The 18,178-nt window shown below is 51.4% G+C and overlaps 1 protein-coding gene across 11 annotated transcripts in view; it reads right to left on the bottom strand.

Annotated features, from left to right (window-relative positions):
* Nucleotides 1–18,178, bottom strand: part of ALPK1 (alpha kinase 1) — a 61,452-nt gene that overhangs the window by 20,330 nt on the left and 22,944 nt on the right. For all 11 annotated transcript variants that reach the window (XM_037129901.2, XM_053658405.1, XM_053658403.1 and 8 more), the window contains 5 exons: nucleotides 7,526–7,724; nucleotides 5,521–5,580; nucleotides 4,071–4,157; nucleotides 3,414–3,490; nucleotides 641–736 (listed from right to left, as the gene is read on the bottom strand). In XM_037129901.2, coding sequence (XP_036985796.2) covers nucleotides 641–736; nucleotides 3,414–3,490; nucleotides 4,071–4,157; nucleotides 5,521–5,580; nucleotides 7,526–7,724 — 519 coding nt within the window. The remainder of the gene's footprint in view (nucleotides 1–640; nucleotides 737–3,413; nucleotides 3,491–4,070; nucleotides 4,158–5,520; nucleotides 5,581–7,525; nucleotides 7,725–18,178) is intronic.

Here is an 18,178-nt window from a genome sequence, read left to right as displayed (position 1 = left end):
AAATGGCAACCTTGGAGATCATGTGAAAACCTTAGCTTCTGCACAGTGCAGGAGAACAGGCCAACGTCCTCCCACCGAGAGAGACCCTGGCAGCTGGAGGGCCTGGTTCTGCCCCAGGCAGCTTCCTTAGAAGCTGCCCATCGCACACCTAACCCAGTATCTCTAGACCTCCGCTTATCTCTCTCTAAAATGGGGGTGACGCCTGTTGCCCAAAGGACTTCATGTGGATCATATACACAGACATGCTTTCTGGATTGTAAAGCAATGTATAAATAGTAGGAATCATTATTAGTAGGGCTAGGGGGCCTCAACAAGTGACTGATGCTCTGATCTGAGTAGCTGATGATAAAACTTTAAAAATGTTTAAAAACTTAAAAAAAAAAACACCTTTCCTTTGTCACTGAGGTGGCCCAGGTGCAGAAACTGAATTCTGTGATCATTTGGGACCTCCTTGCCTGTCACTGAGTGACCTCCGCATGTCTGGGGCCGAGCCAGGTGCTGGGGCAACACAGCCCCCAAGACACGCTGGAACCATCCCCAGCAGTGTGGATGTCACCCATGAGGGGAGACACTGTGTTCCCAGACTCTAGCATGGAGGAGGAGGCTGACTGTCTGCACTGGTTTGGCAAGTGATACTTACCAAGTTCATCCATGGACTGTTTTTAAACTTCTCGTACTCTTGCTTGCTCATGGACACAAAGAGGTCTGCCAGAATCCCTAATGACGTGGAGATGCCCTGTAGGGAAAGGTAGGCAGGTAGGCAGACAGACAGACAGACAGACAGACAGATGGGAATTCACGATGAGTCACTGCTTGTGATCTGACAAGCAGGAAATCAGCCCTCCCTATGGACCAGGGCTTTGTGAGATTGTTGTTCTTGTAACACAAGGACACTGTCCCACCCTGAAGATGCGGACACCATGCAAATGCAGCTCTTTCCAGCAGGGCTCAAACAGATTGCCTGGCCAGCTCTCTCCATGGGGCAGGCTGTCAGCAGCTCGGGGGATGCAGCAACCCAATGCCGCTGCAAATGGGAGAACATACTCAGACTGACACAGAATAAACCGTCCGGCAGGAAAGCAGATCCTGCATCTTTTCTTGAATGAAGACATGGTGTAAATAATTAAGTGATGTCTTTGCCCACTTCATTCAAAGAAATGATTTTATGTGCAAGCACCTGGGCACGGTCAGCTGGGGTATGGAGCCATGCAAAGGCTAAATGTATAATGAAGCAGACAACGAGTGGCTCAGTAGAAATAACTATGTAAGTGGATGGTTACAAATCAAAATAGAAACACTAGGACTTCCGGCCAAGATGGAGGCACAGGTAGACACACTGTGCCTCCTCATGCAACCAAAAGGAGGATAACAGCAAATTTAAAAACAAAAAAACAACCAGAACTGACAGAAAATTGAACTGTATGGAAGTCTGCCAACCAAGTAGTTAAAGAAGAAATATTCATCCAGACTGGTAGGAGGGGTGGAGATGGGCACCTGGGCTGAGAGGGCTCTCGGTAAGGCAATAGCTGGAGGACTGGGGCTGACATGGCAGTGGCTGGTACACCAGGTGGCCCCACATTCACATGCAGATACACCAGGAGGAACAACAGGGGAGCGAGACAGACCACAGAACCCAGGGTCCAGTGTAGGGAAATAAAGCCTCCAAGCCTCTGACTGAAAACACCTGTGGGGGTTTAGGAAGCAGCAGGAGAAACTCCCATCCTCACAGGAGAGTTTGTCGGAGAGACCCACAGTGTCTCAGAATGTACACAAACCCATGCACCCAGCAGTCAGCACCAGAAAGGCACGATTTGACTGTGGGTAGCAGGGGAAGTGACTGAAAGTGGGGAGAGAGCACAGCAAGCAGCACCGTTCCTTCTCGAACCCCTCCCCCACAGACAGCATCACAACCCAGCAATGTGGGTTGCCCCACCCTGGTGAACACCTAAGGCTCCACCCCTTACTATGTAACAGGTGATTTGAGACCAAAAAAAAAAGGCCTGAATGAAAAAACAGATCAAAGCTCGAGAAAAAATATAACTAAGTGATGAAGAGATAGGCAACCTATCAGATGCACAGTTCAAAACACTGGTGATCAGGATGCTCACAGAATTGGTGGAAGATGGTCACAAATTAGATGAAAAAATGAAGGCCATGTTAAGTGAAATAAAGGAAAATGCATAGGGAACCAACAGTAACAGGAAAGAAACAGGGACTCAAATCAACAGTGTGGACCAGAAGGAAGAAAGAGTCATTCAGCTGGAATGGAATGAAGAAATAAGAATTCAAAAGAGGCCTAGAAACCTCCAGGACATCTTTAAATATCCCAACATCTAAATCATACGGGTACCAGAAGGAGAAGAGGAAGAGCAACAAGTGGAAAACTTATTGGAACAAATAATAAAGGAGAACTTCCCCAATCTGGCAAAGGAAATAGACCTCCAGGAAGTCCCGGAAGCTCAGAGAGTCCCAAAGAAGGTGGACCCAAGGAGGAACATACCAAGCCACATCATAATTATATTACCCAAGATTAAAATGAAGGAGAGAATCCTAGAAGCAGCAAGAGATAAGGGGACAGTCACCTACAAAGGAGTTCCCATCAGACTGTCAACTGATTTCTCAAAAGAGACCTTAAAGGCAAGAAGGGGCTGGAAAGAAGTATTCCAAGTCATGAAAGGCAAGGACCTGCATCCAAGATTGCTCTATTCAGCAAAGCTTTCATTTAGAATGGAAGGGCAGATAAAGTGCTTCCCAGATAAGGTCAAGTTCAAGGTGTTCATCATCACCAAGCCCGTATTATATGAAATGTTAAAGGGATTTATCTAAGGAAAAGAAGATAAAAATATAAACAGTAAAATGACAACAAACTCACAGTGATTAACAACTGAACCTAAATAAAAACAAAACCAAAAACCAACTAAGCAAACAACTAGAACAGTAAGAGAATCACAGAAATGGAGATTACATGGAGGATTATCAGCAAGGGAGTGTGGGGGGGGAAGGACAGAGAATAAGTAGCATAAATGGTAGGCAGAAAATAGACAGGGGAAGGTTAAGAATAGTATAGAAAATGCAGAAGCCAAGGAGCTTACATCTATGACCCATGGACATGAACTAAAGGGGGGGGATGCAGGTGAGATGAGGGGAATAAAGGGGGGAAGTGGGACAACTGTAACAGCATAATCAATAAAATATATTTAAAAAAATAAAGAAAGAAACACTAACTATAGGCCAGGAGTTCAGTGTGAGTGAGAACAAAGCAGCACAGAAGCAGGTGGCCCAGGCCCAATCCTGTGCTCACGTGCAGCCAACAGAACAGGATCAACGCAACCGACAGGCAGTGAGGTGAACTGTGCCACAGGAGATAACCGCCCAGGACAAAAATGTGCAGAAGAGAAAAGTTCACAACCAACCTTCTTATCCGGCTGAGGAAGCGTCAGGTACCCTGCGATCGAGGCCCACATTAACTCCGCTGCTTCAGACCACATCCCTGGAAAAGGGGGCACAGGGGTAACTGCTAGAGTCTGCTCTCATGGCAGAACATGCCTTGAAAACTATAGAAGGGAGATTCATTAGTGCCCGTCAGAAAATTCCAGGCTGGGTCCAGTTGATGGCAGACAATAATCTGCTTTCCAGTGTGTTTAACATGGGCAACAGGGAGAGTAAGAATCACTGTGCATCACACATGTCACGTGTGTGAATGCAAAAAAGTCACCTCCAATATTTACAAGAACAATTACCTGCCTCTGTTTTCAAACACTTCAGTGGCTGCATTTTAAAGTGTAATTGCAGTTCTGTAAACTCTGCTTGAAAACTCATAAGTACCTTCGAGGATTGGATGGGGATGGTGTCACTACATCAGGGGACCAAGGGTCAGACACCAGAAATCACGTGAGAACCCTATGTTGATACTTGAAAGGTACAACTGTAAATTTTAGAACCCAACATAGAACATCTGCTTCATGAGCATTCATCACACTCCTGGGGCCCTAAACGTCCTCCTCTCTCACACGAAGACATGGAGGGAGGCGGCTGGATGTTGCAGGTGCAGGCGGGCGGGCAGGGCGCACCTAGCTTCTGCAGGATCTGCCCTCGGATCTGCAGGCACACGGACTGCACCAGGACCCGGTCACTTTCGTTTCCGTACTGCCAGATGCCTGTGATAAATGAGGGAAAGAGAAATGCATTGCTGGTCTTGAATTTATGCAGGAATACTGTGGTGAAATAAAACTCTTTTCACTGAAGTCTTTGTGAGCACACGATAGAGATTCAAGCAGCAGTCTCCTCTCACACAGTGCGAGGTTCCAGTTTCTGCTTATTAAGGTCCAGGGACTAACTCCTCCCTCTGTCGCCCTGGCCCCACTGTGTCCCTTCTCACAGAGGCCATATTCTTTGCTGGGACCACTTCCCTCTGGCTCCAGAGCAAACCACTCCTGCTTGCTCAGGTCTCAGCCTCAGCGCTGTGGCCTCTCGGGCTGTCCCCATCAGTGTGGCCCTAGCATCCCTGAGTGTGTGAGCTGTCGGTCCCATCTGCCCAGACTACACACGGGAGAGTAGGAACAGCTCCAGCACCCACACTGTGTGCCTTTCAGGAGAGCCGGGCAGGCACCACGCTGCTCCACTTGACTCGGGTGAGGAATGTGGTGAGTGGCTGGGTGTTTATTGTGACAAGAGCAGGCTGGGGTTCACTGGTGAGTGAATGGCAGCCTGTGCAGACTCAGGCAAGATGGGGAAGGCAGGCTGGGCGGGACCACCAGGGTCCTGGCTCTCCCTTCTCGTTATTCTCTGTCATGCCACCCTCTGTGTTTTTGCCCTAGCTTTTCATTCCAGTGTGTGCATGCCCGTGCATGTGTTTACACACATGTGCCTCTGTGTGTGCATGTGTGAGGTGTAGAAGGTGAGAAGTGTGCACATTGCATGTTAGTGATGATGGCCACAATGAGGGACTTGTGGTCAGTATTTGTATTCCAACCTGCCTTCGGGTTTTAAGGCTGGAAATGCCTGTGGGTTTTAAGGTGCTAGGGACCTTATACTGAAGCACACTGAACTTAAACTCTACTGGAAATTGTATTCAGCTTATTGGGAAACTTCTTGAGCAGAAATTCAGACAAGATGTTGGGAGGCTTAAGTGATCTGTTACCCAACCATTACCACTTGCTTCCGTTCATGTGTGATTAACTATTGAAATGTTTTTTATTAGAGTTCTTAGGTAGCAAAGTTTATTTTCCCAGCCATTCAAATGCTCTGTCTCCTCAGTTCTTTCCGAGGCCCATGGAGTTACCTGCTTCAGTGGGTATCGTCCATTAGGGAACCTTCTTTGTCATGAGGCTGGGAGATAAACATTTTGTGTTTAATTAGAGAGACTGGCGGCCAGGGAAGGGTGTAGCTTGGCCAAAGCTCCTTCCTTTATCGGTGGCAGGTGGAGTGGAACGGCTAACCCCCAGCAATACGGGCTCCCTACCCCAGACCCCTGGAGTCCCCGAGGGCAAAGACTGCTCTGAGGACGTGAACCCACTTTACCTGTCGCTCCATCATTGCTGATCAGACTGCTCAGGATATACTCCCCTTTCAGAAGTTTTCCTGAAAAGAAGCAGCCCAATGCCACACAGTCAGCTCTGAGCACAGCTTTACACACCACTCATGGGGCACGCTCTAAGATCAAGGACACACTAGCGCAGGGCTCCTCTTGGAAACATTGTTCCAAAATCTAGAAACCTGTAACTTCATCATCTACGAAAGGGAAAAGACAGACGAAGCCCCAAGAAGGGGTAAGGTGGGAAGTCTGAAGTGGTGACCAGAAGCATCCACAGGAAGGGGCCAGTCACGTGCAGAGACTGTGGCTTGAGAGGGAAAGCAAATGTCTCAGTGCAGGAGCATGGCCCACAGACAGGGCTCTCCCACCACCTAGGAGGTGCCTAACCCAGGATGGCTGTCTCTCTGTGAGCAGGAAATGCAGTTATTGTCTTATCCACCCCTCCCCCAGGTGCCTGCAGGCCCCTGTGGCCTGTCCCCTGGGACTTCTAAGGCCTCATCACCAGAGACCCTCAGTCTACCCGCCTTGGTCACAGCAGCCTCCTTGCTGTCCCTGGGACCTGCAGGCCAGTTCGTGCTCCAGGTCTTTGCACCGTTTCAGTCGGGCCACATGGAGCAGAGCCTGCTTGCCACGCACCCCCAGTTTCCACGTCACAGCACAGCAACACCACCCACAGCAAAGGTGCTATGTTGGCTCTGTCACCGCCACCTGCTGCCATAAGGAGGAATGTTAGTGGTCAGCGTTCCCTTAGACCCAAACAGTATAAAACGTCCCAGATCAGGGGCATTCAGAGGAAGGAATTTCTCCTAAGGTCAACTCCATCCCTGCATTCCCTCTAGAAAAGTTAACAGTAGGATGTGGGCACACTTCAGGACCAGCTGCAAGGACAGGAAAGGACCTGGGCTCCGCTGGCTGGGGTGGGGCAGGACCCGCAGGGCCTACTCACAAGTGGAATCTAACGAACACACTGCATTAACAACGAGTGGCAGAGAGTCTCTAGATCCAGAGCAGGGTCAAAACTATGGCGGGGGGTGGGCGGTGTGGAAGGAACGCCAAAAAAGAAAAAAGGAGACACGTGGGCTGTGACTGCAGGGGGGAGGGGCGAAGGTGGGAGAGGGGATGGGGGACAAATGGTGATGGAAAAAATACAAAAAATAAATTTAAAAAAAAGCGAGCGAATGGCCTCGGGTCTGAAAAGCCCATTTCCGCCCCTCCCTTTCCTGACACCTCGGTCCCGGTCCCTCTCCGGAGTCCCCAATCGTCCCGTGAGCGCAGTCGGCACAATTCCTCATCCTAGGAAATGAGGTAAAGATGTTTAACCTCCCACAGACCAGAGTCATCAACTCCACAGCAGCGGCTGCAACCCTTTGCGAAAACGAGCCAGTCCTGCTCCTGCGAGCGGCAGCTTCCAACGTGGCCTTCAACCTCTCCCTCCCGGAAACCAGAGCGGTGGGCCACGCGTTCCCACCTCGGGTTGACGTGGGCGGAGTAAGCGGAAGTGGACTCCGGGTCGCTGCAGGCCCCGCCCCCGGCCCCGCCCCGCCCTCCGCACGGCGCGCAGCCTCGGTTTCTGCTGAGCGCGCTGCGACTGCCGGAAGGAGCGTGTTTCCAGCCAAATCAGGTGCAGTGCGGGTGCTGCGAGTGGAGTGATGGAAACCGGCGGATTACCTCTGTGTCTGTCAAGAGCCCGCCAAAAGGAGACGGGACAGCTAAGTGAAAGCGGAACTCTAATCTGCTTTTTAAAGGCTCTTGGGCAGAAGCACAGCATTCAGATTCCCTGTTTGAAAGCAGCAGGACGGATTTGTTAGAAGACAAAAGCTCCAATTAGTACTTTTCACACCCTTTCACAATCTTCTCTGCGGCGCTGGCTCTGAGGCCCTTTATGCCAACTCTTTGTGCTGGGGATGAAGGCCTTGGCGGACTGCGGTCGGCAGAACAAGGAGGCGCGGAGCCGCGGGGGCGGCCCGGGCAGGAGGAGCAGGGTGCGCCTACCTGCGTTGACTGATACTCGGGCCTGGCGAATGACCAGCTGCGGGGCCATTGGCGTGGCGGGCCACAGCTTGTGCAGCCCCTTGGCCACCTGCAGGACTTGGCGGGACGCGTCGAGCCCGTACAGGAACCGGTCGCTCACGAACAGTATGGCCGCCGCAGTAGCGTAGTCCCGGGCGAGGATGGAGGCCTTCAGGGACACCTGGAGGTCGAGTAGGGACACAGTGAACTGGTGAGACAAGGTGCCCAACCAGCAGAGAAGACAGTGGTCCTGGGACCAAGCCTAGTCCTCTGCGTGTTTTCTACCTAACAGGGACAGCAACAAAGCCTAGAGCAGGAAAAGAAACTATGAAGTGACTGAGTCAAAGGAAGAAAGTAAGGAAAAGTCCAGTTCAGCGTGGGATAAACAATACTCCTTTCCTTCTATTTCCTCCTCCATCCCTAAGATTGTACAGATGATAAGTGCACACTCAAGGTCTGTCTGGGAAAAGTCCAGCCATTGTTAACATAATGAGAACAGTTTGTGCGACATTGATGTGACCAGGCAGCCAAGGAGAGTGGACTGGAATGTGCACATGTGTGAATAATGACTTCACTGTAGTAGTCAGTGCCGGTGGTAGATGCCATCGAGTGAGCATGTGTACTGTGTGGCCATCGCATTCAAAGTGACTGAGTAAGTAGAGCAACAAATCTGCATGTTTAAGCTCAAACATTCATCCGTAGGAACTATTGGAATGACTCAGAAGGCCGCAGCTGTGGGCAATTGGTGATTGGCAGCTTCATCACAACATCATGCCTGCTTATGCATCATGTCTCCTGCAGAGTTTTTTGGTGAAACTTCAAATCACCCAGGTGATTCAGCCCCCTATAGCCCAGATTTGGTGCCCTGTGACTTCTGGCTTTTCCACAAACTAAAAACACTTTTGAAAGTGAAGAGATTTCGGATCGTTGATGACGTTCAGGAAAATGTGACAGGGTAGCTGATGGCAACTGGAAGAACCATGTGAGGCCCCAAGTTGCTTACTTTGAAGGGGACTGAGGCATCATTGTCCTATGTACAATGTTTCTTGTATCTTCTTCAGTAAATGCCTCTGTTTTTCATATTACATGGCTTCATACCTTCTTGACAGACTTCGTATTTCCAAATGACACAAGGTAAACATGACAAGTGCCCTTTGTTTCCCGGCGTATTTCCTGTCTCTGCTCTGTGACCTTGGGGAAGTGGCTGCCCGACCCAACTGACACATTTGGGAGCGGGACCTGGGCTGTTCTTTTTCTTGGGAACAAGCAGACTGAAGGAAACAGATTTCTCTCTGCTCTTGTGCGTCCTGTCTGACTGGAAAGCCACCCTGTGTGAGCTGTCCTGCTTGGCCTAGTAATTCCTGTGCCTGAATGGGGAAGTCCATGTAATTCTGGGGTTCTTGCGAGCAGACCCCCTGTGGTCTAATGCAGAGTTATATCTTCCAATTTAGCCTTTACCAGAACTAGAGGTAATATTAATCTTGTGTCTGCTTAAGTCTTTTGTTAAATAAATAACCCCTCTTTCTGCCCCCAGAATCCAGCAGGTGAAGGGAAATGGTATTTACCAGAGCCGCCCAAGGACCTGTCATTCCCAGGCCCAATAGACCACAACCTCCTGAGGGAAACCGCTGTGCCCAAAGCCCTGCCTCTGATGCAGCCATGTATTTTCCTACCTGACCTTGACCCCACCTCCCCACCCTACCACCAGCTCAAGGCTAAACTATGAGTACCCGCCTGTACCTGGCTCCATGGCTTTCTGAACTGGCTTCAAAAAAAGTTCAAAATGAACTTATTAATCTGAACTAAGAAACATGGAAAGAATTTCCCAGTCATAGGACGGAAAAAAATAGGAAGTAGGGTTTAGCTGGGACCCTTCTGTGGGCAGCACCAGAGTGAAGACCCAAGAATAATGACTGAACACCAACCCACCGTACCACTAGCACACTTCCCCGAGCAACAGGCCTCTTTTCAGTCCCATGTGTGTTTTTGTAGTAACACAGCTTCATAATAAAAGAAGCTTCATTGTACGAGTTTGCTCGAGTGAGCCTCTATACCTTCCCACTAAAAAAAAAACCCCACTAAAACTGAAGTGCTCAAAACTTCTATTGGGGTGTGTCAAATAAACCATCAATCTGAAGAACACAAGTTTGTTTTTTTTTTTTGTCCTCACCCAAAGACAGGCTGATTGATTTTAGAGAGGGGGGAAGGGAGGGAGAAAGAGAGGGAGAGAAACATCGATGTGTGTTTGCCTCTTGCACGTTCCCTGACTGGGCACCAAACCTGCGACCGTGCATGTACCACAAACCCAAGTGGAGACCCTTCAGTTTGCAGAGGGAAGCCCAACTGACTGAGCCACACAGGCCAGGGCTGAAGAACACAAGTTTTAAAGGAGAACATTCATTTGACATTCATAGAATATAAATTCAAAGATGGAAAAGAAATGGGTGTTTGGTGTCTGCCCGCCTTGTTTGCCAAAGCCGATTGGTGGAGGCCTCTCTGTGCTGGGTGCACAGAAGCCCCACCTCTGGTCTGCAGCCTCGGCCGCTTTCTGCAGAACTGGTGGCTTCTGCCATTGCTGTGTTCCCTATTACCTCATTTAATTTCATTGTAACTGAAAAAATCCAAGTAAGATGGGGAACCTGAGGATGGGAGGTTATGTGACTTTCCAAAGTTACAAAGTGGAAAGGGTCAGGGTACGAAGGAGCTCGTCTCAACATTTTGCCTTCTTTTTTAAATCGAGGTCAAAACACAGAACATAAAATGCACCATATTCACCATTTTAAAAAAGATTTATTTATTTTTTTAATCTTTAGAGGGGAAGGGAAGGAGAGAGGGGGAGAAATATCAATGTATGGTTGCCTCTTGTACATCCCCTGCTGGGAACTGGCCCCTGCTGGGAACTGGCCTGCAACCCAGGCATATGCCCTGACTGGGAATCAAACCGTGATCCTCTGGTTCGCAGGCCCGTGCTCAATGCACTGAGCTACACCAGCCAGGGCCCATTTTTAAGCATGCATTTCAGTGGTGTTAAGTATATTCATCTTGTTTGAATCAGACCTCCAGAACTGCTTCATCCAGCAAATACAAACTCTAAACCCATTAAAGACCCCCCTTTTCCTTCTCCAACCCCTGAAAACCACCATTTTACTTTCTGGTTTTTATGAATTTGACTACTCATATAAAGGAAATTGTGTATTATTTGCCTTTTTTTTTGTGGCTGGCTTATTTCACTGAGCTTAATGCCCTCCAGGTTCATCCATGCTGTAGCAGGGATAGAATTTCCTTCCTTTGGAGGCTGAATATTATTCCACTGTATGTGTGGCCACATTTTGTGGATCCATTCATCCACAGACAGACATTTGGGTTGCTTGAAGCTCCTGGTTATTGTGATGAATGTGGCAAATATCTCTTGAAGACCCTGCTTTCAATTCTTTTGGATAAGTGCCCAGGGGTGGGGTTGCTGGATCACGTAGCAGAGGAAACGCTATGCTGTTTTCCACAGAAGTGGCACCATTTTGGGGTCCCCCCAACAGGGCACAGAGCCCCCGTTTCAATGTGCTGTGCTCTTTCAGGCCTGGAGAAGATGTGGGTCAGATGCTCAGCGCGGCGCCTGGCATACCATGGGTGCTGAGTAAACAACAGGGAAAACTTGGGTAAAATAGGGGAGAAAGTGGATCCACGCATTCCCACGGTTGTGTATGACAAAACCACGACACACAGAAACAGTCTCCTAAGTTACAGTCCGTGGGATTTTCAACAGAATAAGAAGTAAATAATAGTCACACACGAACCACCTCTAAGGCTTATCTCAGAAAATGGCTAAACCTCTAGTTTTTAAAAATATCTTTTTTCTCTTCACCCCCATTGAGGAGTGTGGTTACTGAGGTGACGCGGGTGGAGGAACCCTGTCCTGTGCACGTGGCTCTGGGCTGAGGCCATAGGGGACCCGCCCGGCTGCACCTGTGAATAGGCTGCAAAGCCCACTCTGCCCCTCATGAACACGCCGAGTCTCTAGCGTGGCCTCATCCATTCCCCCTCCTGTTCGTAATAGATCGGCACACAAAAGCCTGAGAGAGGGTGACCTGCCAGACAAAGGCCCTTTGAGCTCCTTGGAAAGTAAACTTGGAGGAGATGGAAGGGGTCCAAGTGGCCCTATTATTTCCACTTGCACTAATTAGACATTTTTCTGTCAGCCATTGAGCACTGCTGAGAGGCCAAACTCGCTGAATTCATTTCTAAAGTGTTTACAGAAGTTTGCATCTGTTTGTGTCTCTTCAGGAGGAAAATAAGCACTTCAATAGCATTGTGGGAACCCGAAGGAAGCTGGGCTGGAGGGCCTGGTACTGCAGCTGCATAACTCAGCTCCCTCCAGGCTGCAGGCCCTTCCAGGATGCACCAGGAGGTGGGGGCAGGCGGTGGGGGGCATGTCCTGCCTGGCTGCTGGCTTCTCTCCCCTTGTGACCCGCGCCTGCTGTGCAGGACACCAGACTGTGGGTTTCCTTCTCGGGGCTGGCAGCACTCTGAGAAATTAACACCCACTTTCATTTGCTGCCAAGGGCAGGCAGTAAATTCCTCAGCAGCAAATCACCAGCGTCCTGGGAAAGTCCCCCAGGAAGCCGGGAGCCATGAAAGAGGCCTGAGTGCGTGGTAGCAGGACAGGCGGGAGCGCTCCCCACGGTCCCCGAAGGCACTCAGCCTGGTCCATTAACTCGAAAGAGTGCTCTGCCCCCAAAAGGCAGAGAAAGAATATAGCACAGGCCCCGCAGTGCAGCCTGGGAAAGGTATGCTGTGTGCAGGGACTCTACCCGGTGCTTTCTGTTTGCTATAAGCCCACATGGACTGACGCCGCCTGAGGACTCCGCAGTACGATCCTCCTTGACGCGACACAGTGACAGAATTCAGTGTTGGCCCGGCATCGGGTAACTGGAGGCAAAAACAAGCAGGAATGCTGTCCCTTCACCCTTCCGTGGCACTGACTCAGGGGGAGCCTGTCTGCAGGGCTACCATGTCCTGTTTTTCTTGTTGCGTGATCGTGTGAAGTCCACACACATGGCTGTGGGTGTGGGACTGTGCTGCACGTGCAGCAACAGACCACACGCCAGTCCCCTCACGTGTGTCTTTGGGAGCGGAAACTCGGGTTAATTGAGTTTAAGGCACAAAGGGAACTTCAGGGCAGGGAGGCTGAGTCAGGTGCTAAAGGAATTAAACCCCACAAGGAGATTTCAATACATGGATGATTGAAAAAATGCTAAGGAGCCTTTCTCGGGGCTTTCGCTGAAGAGCGGCAGGAAAAAGTGTGCTGTTTTCTCGGCTGCCTGCATTAACACCAGCCCCTCCTGATGCCTAGCAGCAGCCGATCCCGAGATGGGTTCAAAGCTGGCTGTGCTCGCAGCAATGACAATGGCAGCTGATCTCATGCGGGGTGGGGTGAGGGGACTCAGCACAGAAGCCATCTGGCACTGCGGTTGCCAGGAGCAGAGGAAAGGGAAATTTCGGCCGCAGAGCCCATTGGGAGGCCTGAAGCAGGCGGGGACAGGCACCGCAGAGGTGGGAGAAGTCAGGAGAGATGATGGACGCCCACAGAGCTACGCACACGGTGAGCCGCAGGCTGGGAGGCGGCCCACCTGCTGCAGGGCGGGGTCCTGCGCTCAGGGTCCCCCCGCCTCCTGACGAGTGAGGAGGAGAAGGGGAGGCCAGGAATGCTAACACTTCGCCGGCCCTTCCTTTACTTTCGCAACAGAGCACCCAGACTCAAGCACTTTCTGGAAAACAGTTATAATCTTTTCCATCTCAATGCCTTCTGTTCCCCCCAAATCTACTGTAAACGATGCCTGTCTGTTTAAAGAAAAAGAAAGCAGTGCCAAAATAGACAACTACCTCCGAAGCCTGAGGCTGGGTGCCTGCGAGCCTGACCTCTGTCCTGGAGGTCCGTCCGTAAGGCCTTTGTGGCTCCAACATCCACCCTGACTCACCCCGTGCCCTGGGCCCTCCCACCACAGCCCCCTCGCCCATCCGTGCCCATGGCAGTGGGCCCCGAGAACTCACCTCAGCAGCATGACAGAATCAGCGCAAGCACTGGGTACTCTGAGCTGTGTCTGCAAGTCTCCCAGGTCCCTTCCCCAAATAATCCTGTAACCCCTGAAGCAGCTGCATTGGGCCGTCTGTCAGTCCCTCTGGCCCCTCTAAATTCCATTGTTCATGGATGCGATGACTTATAAAAAGATTCTTCACTCCTGTGCCGCTTTCTGTTTCTGTCATGTGCGTCTGGCCGTCCCGGCCATGGTTTCTGTTGGGGGAGGGTGGTGGCCTCACACCGGAACCACTAGGGGCCTTGAAAGATCCAGACGGTGCTGGGACCCTTCAGGGCAGAATCTGCGAGTGCAGCTGGTGGCTCAGGGCACACCGACCGCAGAACTGCTGAGCTAGCCTGGCCTTCCCCTTTGCCAGCCCTCTTCCCTCCACCCTACCCGGGCAGGTGAGTTATCTGATCTGGCTCGCCGCTGAGCTTATCTTCTCCTTCACACCTTCCTCCCTGCTGTGCAGTGGGGGGGTGCCCTGCCAGGGACCCTCAGTGAAGAATTCTCCCGCCCATGGCCTGGATACCTAATGCTTTACTCTCTACCCATTTAGAATAGTTCTGCAATTGTCTTCCGGTGGGTTCTGAACATAGGAGAGGAAGCTGGATGTTATTTATTTTCACTTAAAATTCCTAAATTGTACCTGATTCTCTGCCTAATTTGATCTCTATCCAAGTGAGTGTGGCTGGAGAAAACCCCACAGCCAGGACACTGAATTTGTGCCCCGGACGTGATACGGGTCCCCAGCAGGCCTCCCAGCCCCAGCACTGACCCCTGTGCTCTGCAAACTGCCACAGTCCTTCCACCTCCTCCCGATTCTTATTTCACGAGGAAGCAGTCCATGAGGAGAGCTCCTCCCTACCCCAGTGCCTGCGCCCACATCCGCCAGCCCTCTGGCACTGCCAGTGCCACATCCCCTCTGTCCCAGGCTCAGGCCGCCCCGCCTCCGTTCTCAGTCCCTCCCTGTCTTCCACCAGGACACCATGCTGTGCGCACCCACCTTCTCCTCTGCACCACTCGTTCCCTCCACTCAGCGGGCTCCTTCTCACTGGCCGGCACACATACCCTAATACCTTCCATGTCAACGTGTCCTCCCCGAGCTGCGCACCTGTCTGTCTGTCTGTTTGGATGCTGTGACAAGAACAGCACAGACTGGGGGCTTGCAAACAACAGAAGCATGTCCTGCAGTTCAGGAGGCTGGAAGCCCTCAGTCAAGGCAACACAGATCTGCTGCCCGGTGAGGGCCAGCCCCTGGGTCCACAGATGGCGCCTTCTCGCTGTGGCCCCCGGAGGCCTCTGTGGTACAGGCACCGACCCCTCTCGGGAGGGCTCATCACCCCCGAAAGCCTCCACCTCCAACACTGTCATCGCCCTGAAGTTAGATTCCAAGGTGCGAACCGAGGGGACACAGATGTCCAGGGCAGGGCAGCCCCTCTCCAGCTCCTGTTCCGGATCTCTGTCTCTTCGCAGCGGTCTCTAAGGTGTGTCCGATGTCACTGTCTCCTCTACTTCTGTCTTCATGCTGTAGCTCCCGTCCCCAGCTCTCACGAACCCACCACCGCACCCTGTGAGGAGCCCACAAACTCCCAGTCCAGTGACCACTTGTTGACCTTCCTCTTATTCAAACTGCCAGAAGCATCTGCTGGTGACAGTCATCCCTCTGCTAACTGTGGGACTTCTGGCATTTCCCACTGTCCTGGTGATTCTGAAAATGTACCACAACCATCTTTGGATGTCCTGACAGCGAAATTTAGACAGAGGCCTGGATACTCTGTCTGATCTTCGCTCGGCCTGTCTCACCTTATGACTGCAGCTGCGTTAGCTTCCGCACAGCCGTCTTCTGGCTGGCTCCACACGTGTCCTTTGTCTGTTGGCTGGTATGTGATGACAGCAGCTGTCGTTTACTAAGTGCTGGGCACTGTGACGAGTGCCCCATGTCACCCACTCACTGTCTCCTCTGATAATCCATGCAATGGGTGCGGTTGTTGCTACCGGAGGCAGCACAATGGCAGGGCACAGCTATCCATGATGACAGACCTACCGAGGGGCAGCCTGGGACTCAAACCCAGACAGGGCTCCAAGCAGCTTCTTCAACCCAGTCTGCGCCACCTCCGCTCTCTCTAGAGTGTCCTGGTTACCAAAACCCCGCCCTGGAGTTGGGCAGACGCAAGTGAGCCCCACGGGAACCCAGCACCATCCACCGTCCTCAGGCTGCCCGTTCGGTCCCAACGAGAGGACCGAGACGGTTAAGGGCCTAACGGTGCCTGCTGTGCATGCGGAGAGAAACCACGGAACTGTTTGCTGCTTTGCCGTTTCAAATTCCAGAGCACCCAGGCGTGGAAGCACGGTAGAAGTGAAGGTTTCATCAGTAAGGGTTAGCTCTGCTTTAATGAAACCTCACTAAGAGACCCCAGACCACGGAACTCTGTGTGAGCGGGAGGAACGGCCTCCGTCTCCTGACGCGGCGTTTGCGTGTCACCACCGCAACTCCCTGCCTGCTCCTCTGGCTGCCCGTGGCTCCAGCTCCAACGCTCCTCATCTGTCGCTCTCTCTGGGTCCAGGCAGAGGCAAAGGAAAACGTCCAAGCTCATGGTCGCTTACAAGGCTGCTGGGGACTGGCCTGTGTCACTGCTGCCTATGTTTCATTGGCACAGAGTCCCGTGGCCACACCTGGGAGGACTGAGCAATGGGCTGAGGGCACCTGTACAGGTGAGACGCCACACAACCACAGGCCTCCAGCCAAGCGCGGCCCATCTCTCCATCCCGGTGGCCAGGACATGGGCTGGGGCTTCAGCTTCTCTCGTCTTTGTGACGGAGCTTTAAGTGAGGTGTCTGCTGCCCACACCAACAGTAAAGCTTTGCTGAACAAAGGAATGAAAGTGCAGTTTGCATTCTCTTTGCTCTTTGCATCCTGATGAAAGAGAGCTAAGCTGGTAAAACCCCAAAGCACAGAGTTGAAGGTGAAAACTTCATTTGAGAAAATCGGTTGCTACAAGAATCACAGTCCGAACGACACCAAGCTCTGGGGCCCAGTCCTCCTGTGACTGACAGGAAAACCAGGTCCTGCCGTGAGTGGTTCTCAATGTGCTTTCAGAGCGCGCGTTGACCCAGCGCTTATCTGCAGGGGTGGGGGGACGGGGGGGGGGGGGGGGGCTCCGTCCTTTCCCTGAGAGCCGTCCTGCGTTAGCCGCCAGCACACCCGGGTCGCTTTTCAACTTCCTCATGAGTCCACATTTATCATTTCCCAAAATCACACTACAGGTTTTTAAAACACTTCCCTGCCATCTTGTAACAATCAACTCTTATATTCGTTTCCATTTATTTATTTAACTTTTGACCCTTTCATAGTTTAAGTTGTTCGACAATTAAAATATCAACGACTTAAAGCACCAAGATTAAGATATATTAGAAAAAATTGTTCTGGAAGCTAAATTGACCAAACTTGACTTATCCACAGATTTTCACCCATGACAGCATAAGAAATCAGCGTGGCGTTTATTTTCTCCCGTGAACTACTCCGAGGCGGCAGAGACGCTCCCCAAACATCTGTGGCGTGAAGGCTCTCGATGACCCCAAATCACAGTTGCAAAGCCAAAGAGAAAATGGGAGAAAGACCCTCCTTCTGAGCCTGCCTCCTCTCCTCAGGTGGCACTTCAGCCAGCGTCATAAACGTGACCCTCGGGTCCCCGGGCAGGAGTGCCGTTGCTGCTTCCCGGGGAGGTGTCAACCAGGTATCAGTCAGCCCCTCTTCCCTGCCTGGCACCTCGGGCCCAACCGCCAGGGCGGGCACACCCTGTAACCGCCTTGTAAGAGCTGCGTTTTCCTATCTTCCACTCATTGTGCAGTATTGTTCTTCTCAGAAAAGTGGGCGTCCCTGGACACAAAGGCGCACCCACAGCAAGGGCAGCCGGGCCCCTGGGCCCTCACGGCCGGGCGGGCTCCCGGCTGGAGCGGCGCTGCCTGCCACAGAAGCTAAATGCCTTCAGTACTTTTGAAAAATCCATCAAAGGTTTCCCTGAATGATATTTATAAGAGCCTCACTGTTCTCTTTCAGAAACTGAAACGCCTTCTCCAGCACTTGAAAAAATTGCTCATGCTTTTCATCTCTCCCTCTCAGAGTGTAAACATTGTTTTGAGTGAAAAGAGCTGAAGGAGAGCTTACTTTCCCTTGAAATTTTATTTTTAAATAAGAGAAGGACAAAATCCTTTTTCTTCCTAATACTTATAATACAGGTCAAAGTGTCAGGCAATATACAATTAAACAGAAAACAAAAAGTCCCCCTTCCCCACCGCACAATGGCCCGGGATATAAATCAGCAATGGAGATGGAATCACACTTCAAAGCTGCGGGGAACTTCTATGGCTGAGGAGACCATCGGAGGACGGTAGCCCTGGGCGGCGGGGCGTCCCTGAACAGTCGGAAACTAGTGGGAGCGGCAGTGAGGTCCCCATGGCCTGTGACCCGGGATGTGCTTTGTCCCCCAAGGGCAGCTGCAGTTATCAACAGATGTTTTTGCAGTAAATAATTGGTCTCATCCCAGAAAGGACCCATCTACCT

Source organism: Artibeus jamaicensis, unplaced genomic scaffold (assembly GCF_021234435.1).
Source record: "Artibeus jamaicensis isolate MK-2021 breed Jamaican fruit bat unplaced genomic scaffold, CSHL_Jam_final scaffold_537, whole genome shotgun sequence".
Lineage (NCBI taxonomy): Eukaryota > Metazoa > Chordata > Mammalia > Chiroptera > Phyllostomidae > Artibeus > Artibeus jamaicensis.
The sequence above is the reverse complement of the archived record's forward strand: the minus strand, read 5'-3'. Positions and strand labels throughout refer to the sequence as shown.